Source organism: Heliangelus exortis, chromosome 1, assembly GCF_036169615.1.
Source record: "Heliangelus exortis chromosome 1, bHelExo1.hap1, whole genome shotgun sequence".
In the NCBI taxonomy this organism is placed as follows: domain Eukaryota; kingdom Metazoa; phylum Chordata; class Aves; order Apodiformes; family Trochilidae; genus Heliangelus; species Heliangelus exortis.
The window spans coordinates 81,191,080-81,204,123 of NC_092422.1; the positions used below are offsets into that span (position 1 = coordinate 81,191,080).

At 39.3% G+C, this 13,044-nt stretch overlaps 1 protein-coding gene across 24 annotated transcripts in view; it reads right to left on the reverse strand.

Annotated features, from left to right (window-relative positions):
- Window positions 1–13,044, reverse strand: part of DMD (dystrophin) — a 1,120,784-nt gene that overhangs the window by 37,103 nt on the left and 1,070,637 nt on the right. For all 24 annotated transcript variants that reach the window (XM_071750505.1, XM_071750583.1, XM_071750574.1 and 21 more), the window contains 3 exons: window positions 7,504–7,670; window positions 5,454–5,565; window positions 447–583 (listed from right to left, as the gene is read on the reverse strand). In XM_071750505.1, the coding sequence (XP_071606606.1) occupies window positions 447–583; window positions 5,454–5,565; window positions 7,504–7,670 (416 nt within the window). The remainder of the gene's footprint in view (window positions 1–446; window positions 584–5,453; window positions 5,566–7,503; window positions 7,671–13,044) is intronic.

Below are 13,044 nucleotides of genomic sequence, written 5' to 3' on the forward strand. Positions count from 1 at the left end.
AAAGCCTTCAAAGTCATTTAATAAGATCAAATTTATGGGGTGAGCAAAGAATAAATCAGCTGGGAAGCTTGAAAACACACTAGCCTAATTAAAAAAAATAAAAACACAGAAAGATAGCCATTTGGAAGAAATAAAAATTTAATGAAGAGATCATTAGTCTCCAAATTGCCATTTCAAACTTATACGTTTGTAAAGCTGTCAGTAAGCCAGTAAGTATTTTTCTTTCACTAACTGAAGCTTAGGTTCCTGTATAAGGACAGATGAAAACAGAAGAAGGCAATGGCAACTGGAACCCCAGCTTGTGTTTTCCTGCCAGCCGAGGTTAGCAGAAATGAAAGAAAAAAAGAGGTTTTATGCATTTAGGAAGTGAAAAGAGTTGGCACCAGCTGGGGAGCTCAAAGAGCATACCAAATGAATTGCTACTTAGACACTTTAGAGCTACTCACGTTTCCATGTTGTCTCCCTCCAAGACAGTTTGCACAGGCAGGTAGCCCATTCGTGGGTGCTTTGCAAAGTATCTTTTTGTTCGAAATTTGTTTTTTAGTACCTTGGCAAAGTCACGGACGTCTTCTCCTGAAGTTGTCTGAAAGCCACAAATCACAATTCAATCATCTTTCGTGAGGTTATTACGGTTTTTTGATTGCCTTTGCTGAGTCACTTGGAAGAGCTGTGCCCACACCAAGCAGAGTTGCCAATGGCTTGAGCTCCACAACCACAAATTTTATTTATTTGTCACTGTCAACTTACAACGTACTACAAAGTGACACTGCTAGTGGGAAGAAAAGGAAAAAAAAGAAAGCCTCAAAAATCCCTGATGGACTCATACTTCATCTGAGGTGATTTCAAGAGGACAAGCAATAATAAGAATTTGTCATTCCTCCATACGGCTTGGGGGACTTTGCCTTCTTTTTGTTTGGCATTGAAATGGCTGTAACAGAGGATACACAGCCAGCCCCTGTGTAGAGCTAACTGCTTCACTGGCTGAATCCTGACTCTTACCTCATGCTTGTCATCTACATCTCATGGACTTGTCAGACCACCAAAGTCAGACCCATACAGTCTTGGTACATTTTCTTTCCAGTTTCCCTTCTTGGTGAATCCTCTGCTACTAATATTTTGCTCAAAGAGAAGCAGGAAGGTGGTGAGAGCTGCTGAAAGGTCTTAAATTCTTGTGCCTATTTAATCTGAATGTATCTAGCATTTAAGATCAATACCCTGAGGAAAGTACAAATTGCACAAAGTTTTCTGCTCCCTTGCCTGCAATCAGCTTTCTTTTCTGCTGTAGAGACCAGCAGAGGAGCACGAAGCAGAATTAATTTCCTAAAGACTGAAATGAGCCAGGAAGGGTTCAAAGGATATCTGCTGGGAAGATCCAAGACTTCCTGCTAGCACGATTAAAAGTATGAAGAATTTTTTCTGAAGAATTTTAATAGGAGAGGAGACTTCGGTTACCTTGTAGAGACAGTCGACCCTGAAATACTGCTCTTTACACTAAATTAAGTTACTCCTAACCCACATAACAATATTGCTTTTTTCACTGTATCTAATTTACAGAAAAAAATGAGGGAAAAGTTAATCTGACATTTTTTAATTAGTTCTATGCCTTCTATTTAAAGAGGAAGGAGATGCTGGGACCTATCACTCAAGTCAACCTTCGCAGAGCTGTTGAAACACAGCTGCATGTATTTTTAACTATTGTCTGGGTAGAAAGACTAAGAATGTCCTGAAAAACAAGCTGCAGAAAGACTGAAGCATTAACAGAAAGGATAAGTATTATCCCTGTACTGATGACACCTACAAGCTTCAGGCAAAGCTGGAAAGAATTTTGCTGTCTTCCTGGTCAGTCTGTCTGTCAGGAAAATTCAGTGCAAGCAAAGACTGGCAGAGAAGTGACATAGCAGAACCTACAATCCAGTACAGCAGTGTCTGTATTTTCAAGAAACTGAGAGAATGCCTCATAACATTAAGTACCACTTCCTCAAAACATCAGAAGTAAAGACATTTTGGGAAAGGGAAGGATTAAATATGCACAGGCCACCCAGAGAACAGGGGATTTACTGAGGCGGCCCCTGCATGCCCCAGCAGGAGGAAATTCCCTCCGCTGAATGCCATCTGCAATGCCTGCTAAGGAGGGCTCCTAGGTCAGCATTAGGAGCCTGTACAGAGCACATCAGCAGGGGACCGAGAAAAATTTCTTTTACTTTGTCTCCATATAAATGGAGCTTTCTGTCCAGTTTGTTCCCCTGTGTCGTTCGTAACCATTTATTCCTGTCTTGTCTGTTTTCATTGTTGTGAACACTCTCCATTGCATTTTGACTGTAATTTGGATTAAGTGTTTTCAGGTACGAGTAACAATAAAACATTCTTCACCTTCCATGGACTGTTAGAACACCTTGCTTCCCTGAACATTCTGCATGGCAATCAAAAATAAAACTGTATGTTTGTACAGAAATATCCTGATTGACCTGGCAGCACAAGAATTTCAAGAAAATGTCTTCCAGGGAAAACTAGAAGTACCAGGCACATCCAATCCTATTACCACCTAAAAAATGTTCAAGGAGCACAAGAAAGCCAAAGAAAACGTGATTGTTATGTGGACAAGTTGATAAACTGAGGCTATTTTCAGCCAAACTTTCTGATTTACTCCACAAATGTTTTATTACACATGCTTTTCAGAGTAAAAGCTTCCACACCAAAATTCTCATCAGAACTGGTTTATGAGGAAGAAACAATGGAGTTTCAGCATCCCAGCTCTCCTAAATCAAAGCAACACATAGGCAGCTCGGTCGAGTTCCAAAACCAGAATTATTTCATAAAATATAGTTATTCACTTTACTTTCACTATCTGACTTTTCCCAGTTTGGTTTAGGGAAGTGATTTACCAAATCCCAACCCCAGACTTCAACCCTGACTGTAAACAGAAACTGTGGACAGGTATCTCAGGTTGACATGCTTCTTTCTAACAAGGTGTTTTTTATGGTGCTGTGTCATTGTTCATTAAACCCAAACAGAAAAAAATGATCCTACAATTTAAATCCCAATCTAGAAGTTGCCTTCTATGCTTAATCTGAAGCCTCTTTATAAGTTACCCCTCTTTGAACAATAAATTGAGCTGTGCTGCTTTCAGGAATAATGTTGACATTTTTCTGTCTAAACGAAAATTAGGGAACTACCTGGCCCTTTCTCTTCTTTAACTTCTTGCAGGAGAGGAAAAGTTATCATATCCCTTCGATATTTAGCATGAGTTCTCAAATCTCCCCTAAGCAGAATAAAAGCTGCAGTACTCCAAAATCTCCTGGAAGTAAGAAGGAGGGGAATAAAAATATCAAAACACTTCACTGTGCACAGTTTGCTATTGAAAAGATACATCAAAGAAGGCATCATACATCTTCTGTTTGCCAAAATGCTTTTAAGGTGAGAGATTTGTCTGGAGGAAGAGGAAAAAAATACTCTGTGACCTGCAAACACCTTTTCATTCATTTAGAAAACTATTACATACTAGACATGATGACTTCAGTGGATGTCTTGTTCAGTCACACAGTACTCAGGTTTATTCTTTCAACAGCAGCAACACAAAAAAGATAAGGGCTTGCTGTGCATCACGTTCCTTTTTTTTCCCCCAGTTAATCCTTCTCTGATTCAACTGGCTGCTGGTGCAGCCAGGCATGGCACATTAGCACAGGCTGCTGGAGTTCAGGATTCACAAAAAAATGTACTAGCTGTGAATAGTTCTTTATTCTGATCCAGCAATCTGGATATGGTTCCAGGTTTTCTATTCATAACAGTGTTTGCCTACTAGTAATCTGCATTTTTTGGGAGAACAGAAACCTGCTGGACCCTGTTTTGCAATGAGCTGCTGCAGGCTGTGTGTGGGGGTAGGGTGTCTTACAATCCTTTTTCCTTTCTCTCTGCTCAAAATGCATCTTAGACACAGGCTAAGAACACAGTAGCAAGATGTTGCTCTCTTCACTGTTCACAAATCCTCCATGTCACTTATTAGCAAGAATAAGAGTTTCCAACTGCAAAAAACCTCTGTAGTTAATTCAGCTGAAGCTGGAAGAATCCTCTTAACACAGTTGGCTGGTTGCTCTGCCTACAGCTGGGATCATGAGAGTCTGCTCGAGGAATGTCAGTGATGGTTAAGTCTGTTCAGACCTGCCCAGGCAGTGCTCGCATTTCCCTCTACCTTGTATAGCAGTTCAGGAAAATTGCCCTTTCCACCTCAACCCCTAGGGGATGATGCTGAAAAGTGGCAGCCAACACCAACAAAAGGCCAGCAAATGAGTATCAGTCGCCCAAGAAGAGACCCAGATTAAAAACTGCCATTTAAGTGCTACAGTGAAAGTTGATAGATAATGTAAATACATATTCATAAATTAAACCTAACAAAAAGACTAGTTTTGTTTAACTATGTATTTTAGGGGAATATTTTCATTTCACTTCCTAAGTTTCTGAGAAAGGGTGAGTCTTTCACTTTGGCAATGCATTTTTGTGCAGATGAAGATGTAAAGCTCATTCATACAATTTTATGAGGCTGGTCCATGTATAATTTTCACCATATTTGACCAGCAGATGAAAGTACAAGACTATGGACCATTCTGTCACACTAGAAGATGACAGCCATGGAAAGCACTTTTTCAAGATCACCACAAACAACAGCAAAGTTAGCTGAAGCTCAGTTGATGGACAACTCAAGAGGTCCTCTAATTTATGCCCTTCTGACCTGATCATGAATGCCCAGAAAGTAAAAAGAGCACACAGAGAGAGTAGCCTGGAACTTCTGCCAGCTGTCTGGTATGAAAGAAATGTTGACACAAAAGAGATCCTTTTGAGAGCTGTGAAATGAGCAAAGACCCTCAGCAATTCATCAATGCAGCACATCTGCACTGTGCTGCTTTCAATGCTGTGACATCCACTCTTCAGAAGTGAAATTTAACTTGCTATTCTTGAGAACTTCTATGATGTTTAATATCATCAAGTGATGGCACAATAATGCAAAGGTACCACTGAGTAGTAAACAACTTAAAAATCCACGCATACTGCAGGGAAAACAAGTGGCAACTTGCTGAGGAAAGCAATTAAAATCTCGCAATGATAAGAAGAAAACATTGCAATCTAAGATATGCATGAGTATTCACAGAAATCACAGGCTTTTTTTGAAGGATCCATAAAGTGAACTATGGCACTGAACCTGGAACAAGTCAACAGCATGCAATACTACATTACAACACGGCACTGTACAAACAATGAACTTCAATTTCCTTCACACCACTGGAGTATCCTTTACTAAACATCAGAAATTGTTGGCATGTGTGGTATATAAAGGGTAACTGAATTACTGGGGAGGGAAAGAAAAGCCACCCAAATGCCCCATTACCTTGCAAACACAGGAAATGAAGTTTTTCCTTTCTACATAAGAAGGAACAGTAAGGGTCAGTAAAACAGCTACTTACTGGTGTACAGTACTCCACCATGGGATAGTGCATTTTATGACCTTTTGCGACACGGCCAGAAAAGAAGCAACTTTGGCAGATGTCATAGTTAAAGTGCTTTAAACTTCTGTACCTAAAAGAGGAAAAAACAAAACAAAACATGGCTTCAGAGCTTTATATCTGAATGCTTCATATCAGCTTGTCAAGTTTCCTGGATTAGTAAATTCTCTTCCCTGAGATGCCATAGAGTGTATGATGGTGGGCAATGCTCCTCTGCCACCGAGAGACAGGTATTGCTGCCCTAAGTGTTTATCAAAGATAGGTATCTTCAAAAACATTTTTAGCACTGAGCAACAAGCAGAGATTTCTACATAGTCACTCTCCCTCAACATATGAAAGACATCACCATACCGATCTCAGTTCTTTTGCTCTTCAGCATGTCCTTAGGAAGTAAAATTCAAATAAGTAACACCCTCCTCAACAAGTCACTCCAGCGAACTTCTAAGTGCTGCATAGAATCAAGATTTTCTTTCTGTCCCTCCTAGCACCTCTATCAAAATAATTTTCCCATATGGCATTCCATCCATGAAAAACTCTGAATGCACTTTCAGGCCATTATTTAATCTCATCAGCTCCATGAGGCAGCTAACTGTTGTATCTGCTACACTCAAGTGCTTGAAAGAGCCGGAGGCGTAAGGGTTGTCTTATTCCAAATAGGCAGAGCAGTTCAGTCACAATGACCTCAAAAGAACATTGTTTTACATGTACCGAGGCACACAGTATTAGCTTTCTAAAAGCCTCCTAACACAGTATCTTTTTGCCAAGTGTGTACACAGGGTCTCAAAGACTTGCAAAGCCAGAGCAAAAAAATCTGCAACAGATTCAACTATCATGGTAATAGATTTGTTATATAAATTTAAGAGACAGATGAGATCAGACAAGTAAAATTAGACTCAAACACAGAACTCCAGTGTCTGCTTCATGAGTTCTCTTGATACTTGCTACAGAATATCCACTCCCTTGCCATCCCTTTATTTTCCCAGTGCTGCATTTTTCAAATCTATCTACTTGTCTTTGGCTGTTTATACAAAACTGTGTTACTAACTCAATCGTTTCCCAAGTTGCATCAGGGAACAAGAAAATTAGATTTTATGGATGTGGTGAACTACTCACATCCCATCCCCAGCTATCCCTCAGTAATATTTATAATTTCCCATAATAGTCAAAAGGAATAAAAGCAAGAAGAATTTAGATGATGAGAGGCACTGACTCAATCAAGAAAGCCCAAGATACAAAACAAAAAAATACTTCTATTATTTTCCCCACTTCTTAATCCCCGTGAAACTATGTAACAGAGAGCACTGCCCCACTATGTGCATAAAAGTAACATTCATATTCTCCCAGGTTAGAGCAAAATTATGGCTTTTGTATGTGGTACTCCTTGTTGGTGTTGTCTATCTGGCTTTTAGAAATAAAATTACAGAAAGCACCTTCCAAACAACACCATACTATAGAAGGAGAAATGCCAAAGGCAAAAGATGACGGTGCATAAAAAAAGGACAGAAACTATACAAAGCATCTGTTGCAAAGTGAAGTGATAAAACAAGTCTAGGCATAATTGAAAGTAAGTATTTACTTAGCAGTTAAGTGGATTCTCAATAGGCATACCAACACACAGCCATTTTACAACACAGTGACTTATTCATTGCCATAGTAACCATGGTGTCGATCCAGATGTTTAAACAGACCAGCAACATTTCCCCCACTCCGGGTTAATGTTCTACCAACTACATTCTTTCCCTGAGAAAAGCACATGTAGCTTTACACGTCTGTGAATTTTCAAGTTGTGCAATCCATCAGTACCCTGGTTGAGGCACAGAAGGACTGGGATTCAGAGGAAGGGCCGTATCTTCATTAATAGAGGGTTTTAGTTCTTTTCAACCCTTGCATTTCTGTGCCCAGTCTAGGTGTCACCCTCCCTTGAGCCCTGCCACAATTATTTTCTCCCTGAACAATATGCATGTTAATTGACCGAGCAGCAGTACACAAGGCAGAAAGGGAGAGTTTGTACCTGAATCCAATAATTGGGCATTCCTTGCAGATGTTACACTTTGCTTGGTGTTTGGCAGTCTCTGCAGCAGCCACTCTGTGCAAGACAGGGAGCCACACCATGGACTGTGGCTCCAGCCTCATCCAGTCCAGGAAGAGAGCAGCTTCAATCTCGGGTTTGTTGTTGGCCTGTAACACAGGGGGAAGACAGGCAGGGGCTGAGCACAAACGACCTGGTTACTACCAGCTAATTAACAGTTCCAGCTCTTCCTGCCAAATCCATACCCTGAATACACTCCAGCTTTTCCCCCAGTCCAGCTATTCATAAAGAAAAAAAAAAAAGAAGAAAAAAAAAAATCTCCAGGCTCCTGCCTTCAAGCCAGAAACTGAAGAACATTATTAAAATTTCAAGTCTCTTTCTCTTATTCCGTAGTACAAAAGACAGCACTTACATGCTCTGTCACAGAGAAAATCATCCATTTACAGGATCATCTTTGATGCCTGATCTTGTGTTTCCCATCTCTTATGAGAGCCTGCATAGCACTGCTTCTCACCTAGTTTAAACAGTTTGTGTCATCTAAGCCATAAAAATTGCACATCTTTTGATCAAAATTCCTTTCTCTTTAACATCCTTCATTATCACTCCAACCTTTCTTCAAAAATGCATGTGTAAGGAAATAACTCAAATCCCTTCTCTAGCCTGTTGTTCAAGATGTAAACTCTCTGCCTCCTTAAATGCCTCAAAATCCCTCTTCCCACCATATAGTTTCTGAATTTCCCACCACTGCTGGCAAACAAAATACATTTTTGTTGCACAGAATATGTTCAACTTAGCCTCATATTCCACCACCTCCCACTTCAGCCTCTTTGCCAACAGAAGAAGAGCCTATGAATACCTCCTGGCAGCCCCATGTCTCTTCTGCCTTCCCATCCCACCCTAACAACTGTGATTATTTCATTCATGTTTTATGTTAACCTCAAGGCAGCTCAGTCACAGATCTGAATCCTGTTGTGGCAGGCACCACGTGTACACCGAAAAATGACAAATTGTCCCTACCTGGCAGCACCTACAGTACACAAAAAGAAACAGCAAAGAGACAAGAAACACAGGGGACAACAGTGACCTATCTACATAAGTCAACATCACACCACACCGTCAGACAGAGTAGACACTGCAAAGAAAAGGGCAGAATAAAGGCAAAGAGCCTCAAAAGGGATTTTAAGGAAAACAGTGAAGTGACGGAGTCAATGTTTATGTGAAACGTCCCTCTGGAGTGCAGAGTTGTGTGAAGCCAGCACAAAACTGGTTATCTGAGAACCTTGTAGCTGATTTCAGCACTGAAAGTGAGGTGACGCATCAGGTGGAAAGAGACAAGGGCTCAGGCAGGGAAGACAGGTGGGAAGGGATGGATCCACACAGGGAACAACCCAAGAGATGAAGCAAGATACCATCCCGGCTTAATTTCTCTAAACCATCACAACGTGCTAATCTAAATTTCTTGAGACATTTCCTACCACGCTACCTACCAAAACCAGCATATTTATGGGCTGAATATATTTAAATCCTTCGTTTTCTTTTTTCTCTGGGCTTTCAAACATAGCCCTCTGTGGGCCAGAATTTTATATTTCAAACTTCACAAGGCAGACTGTCTTTCTTTGTGGTTCCAAACCCATTTGAAGCATTTACATAAACAATAAGCAGTCATGTATCATGTACATGGACAAAGATGAAGAGGGGATTGATTGAGTGCTGTTTTTTTTATGTTTGCTCTCAGTTACTTTTTCAGCGTATCATGAAATCTGAGTTTAGTATGACCTAGCTAAAATCCTATTCAACTACAAATGCTAGAAACAAACTTGGAGAAAAATCATCACAACTGATCTAAAGGAGAGAGCTATAGGGAAAACCAATTACTGGTGTGGAGCATTTTTTTGAATGTATTTATTTTTTTTAAGCTAACGCTGTTTGTAATCTTGACAAACAAATTAACTGATCAATACTTGAAGGCTGAGAAAAATACAAAGTCTCCTAGACAGAATCCCTGGTGACAAGAAAGATGTGGACCCCCCCCCGTCCCCTATAGAATTATTCCTGAATAATGCATTGCATTAGGATTGACTTAAAATGCTGCTGCAATACTTGGGTAATTAGAAACAAATATTTTTTGAGGGGGGGGCTTTCTCATTGAGATACTAATTTGGTAAGCAATTGAAAGACTCCTATGATTGCATTTAGAATACACATATATGGATTTCTAGTATAGTCTTACACATCCTTTTTGGTTGTTTGGGGTAAAACCATCAAACCACAACATATCTACAATTACTCAGATAAAGTCTTTCCTAATTTAATACTTGATAGAGGTCTTAAATTAAATAACTGGGTTTTTTTAATTTTTTTTTACCTATTGAAATATTTATGCAAACTTCTGCATGAAATTCTACTCCTTTTTTTTTTTTTTCATGTGATTAGAGAGTTTAGGGCCCCTCCCCCAAAGAAAAAAGAGAAAAACAAAAGCACCTTCAAGTCCAGCCAATGCTGGCGAAGTATTGCTCAGAACAGAGGATGCTATCTTCTGCTGCAAGACATCAGTAAATTAAATAGAATAAATTAATTCTAGAACTCTCCTTAGAGAAAGCCATATTTATAAAAGATGATAATCTATACGTCTATTTTTCAGCTAGCAGGCAGGGCAGTAAAGGCACCGGGTAGAGACTTTCTGTGTCTCACTCAGTGAGGCAGCATCAGCCAGGAATTACACTGACAAACCACTACACTGGCCTAGCAGACTACACTTTCTATACGGAGGTCTTCTGTGGCTCAAAAAAAATTAAGAGGATCTCTTCAATATGCCATTCCTAACAGAAAAACATAAGTGCACAGAAATGCTGCAGTGCAAGCTGCAGTCAAAATGAGAATGAGTTGCTCAAAGCGTTTCTCTCCACTTGTAGCTGCTTTAAATTTGCGGGGAAAATGTTGCAGTGATGAAAGACTTCCTGTAACATCCAAAGATCTATTCTAATTTTGCAGTCACTGTCAATTGCCAGCAGTTCCAATAGCTGCCTACCCAGAGCTCTGCATGCTGGCTGTACAAAACCTGTGCTCAGAGAGATTAGCTGCATTAAAATGTATCAGAACTGGTCCCAAATTATATTACAGAAAGATTTAAAGCCACGTGGAGAAAATCTGGTCAGTGTCAAGACAGTATAGCACAGAGAGTTCTCGACTGTTCCCTGAGCTGGTGTTACATTTTTTAAAATAATCTCTAAATCCAGCAAAGGCAGCAGCTGAAAATTTTACATAAGGGAGAAAGTCTGAATTCATACAACTCGTATCTGAACCAACAAGATCAAGCTGTAAAGAATATTAATGGTTCTTCTCTTGAACACTTTTCTGTGCAACTTTCAATTTTTATGGTAATAACAGAGTGAATCATAAAGTAAAATTCATAAAGCCCTTTCTAGCTTACAAGTAACAATTTGTTATGGGGGACATTCAAATTCATTATGTTCCAGACATCTGTTTTTCAGTATTTATTTTGCAGAAACAATGGGGGAATAGGAAGTTGGGTGGTGCTAGGATCCTTATGCAATACTGAGGAGTTGAATTTGTTGGTTTATTTCTCCTCTTCTTTCAGCTAATAGTTTAAAAATATTCTATGCTATATTAACTTTACCCAAAGTATAAAATGTGCTCTAAAATACAGTCATGTTATATGAACAACGTGATGTTTTTTGATAGAGTTAAACAATATAGCAAAAATTTCTGATAAAATTTTTGATGATTCTGTTTAGCAGAAATGTAGGAAATTGATTGGAAACAAATTAACATTGTTAATGTAACTGGTTTTCAGCTGCGACGGAAAGCTCTATATTAGTCTAGGTAAATCTTATTTTTGAGAAACAAAATTGAGGAATAGGATGCTTGTGACTTGTTCAAGTTTAATAATGCAGAGCATGCCAAGTAGAGCAGCCCAGTGTCCCTGGAATAAGACCAAACCCTGTTCAACCTTGTCTTCCACTCCTGAGTGACTTCCCCAATATGTTCAAGCCAGCTGCTAAGAAAACATTTAAGTTTCATGCTAGCTGGTAAGAAAACAAAAGTCAAGAATTTATCATTTCCGAGTTAAGTGCTTTTTCATAGTGTAAAAAGGGAGGATTATTACAAAGGAAACTCGGGGTGATACAAAGTGGCTTACATCCAGCTTCACCCCTGGAGCAAATGCTTAAGGTCACTGCGTTGACCCCTTGATTTACACTTGATTGCATTGACTACTCCATTCAGTGTTTTTAGTGTTGTATCAAAGAGTAATAAACTAAAAAAAAAAAAAGGAACTCAGAAGTGAATTAGTGTACAGTTTTATATCATCCACACTTGAAAAACACTATCTTCCTGCTCCCCATACCTTATCATCATATTTCCCATACATTAAATCACTCCAAAATAGCTCTTTAAAGCAATTCACTTGTAGGACTCTTGAAGAGTGCCTGGCAAAGTCAGGCAAAGCTTCACAAAATCCTGTTGAAACACAACCAGAATTGCTGTTTTACGACTTTTACAGCACAGCAACTTGAGGAAGGGCTTGCTAGTTCCCCTTATCTTCCCTGTTAGAGATAAATGCATAAGTAATATCCCATGGATGGAAACAAGGGCTGCCTGGATCTCTCAGAAGAATCATTCAGCAGTAACAATGCAATTGTGCTTTGTTTTCATATAGACCTCCATATAACTATCCATAGTTATTTATACACAGTATTCATATTTCCTAACTGTTAAAAAACAACCTCAACCCACCCCTCACAAAATAACTGCACATACAATTGACATCACAGCATTTAGGGCCAAAGTCACTACTGGGGCCCTGGCCCAGGTTTGCAATGCCCAAAGTCCACCTAAAAGGACTAAAAGGCCCCTATTTTGGCTTTGAGTTGTCTGAATAAATACACTGGATATGGATACAGTTGTGTGGCTGTAAAAACCAGGCTGATCTTGTTTTATCATTGATCAAGTATAAACCTAGAAATGAAGACTATACAACATAGAACATTAAAAATACTTTCCTCTGTCAAAGTGAAATGAAAAAAGGCTTAAGATACAGTACATATTGTACTACTCCTTAGCTTATTAGTACTAGTTTTTCACATCAAATACTCTACTTCAAGTACTGCTTTGAAAGCAAGCACACTTAAAGCAGTTTGTAAAAGAGAATCAGATAACCAAACTTTTACTGAGAAACAGCAAGAGACATTTTCATCTGAGATGAACTGGTTTTGTATCGCATTTCTTAAATGTCCCAAGGCAGAGTCACTCATCCAAGGCAGCGATGTGAATTCCTATGTCCTTTTTACACTATACAAGGAAAGCATATTATAAATTTTCCACTGTGATTAAAACACAATGCATGTGTCCTGTAGTCCGTAACAATTCCCTATCCTGCTCACTTAAAAAATGTACCCATCACAGATCTAAAAAGAAAGGGCTTTCACACTGCAGTAATATAGAATTCCCTCATTTTTTCACAGATCTATAGACCATTTTGACAGAGTCTGAGCCCAGGCAGAA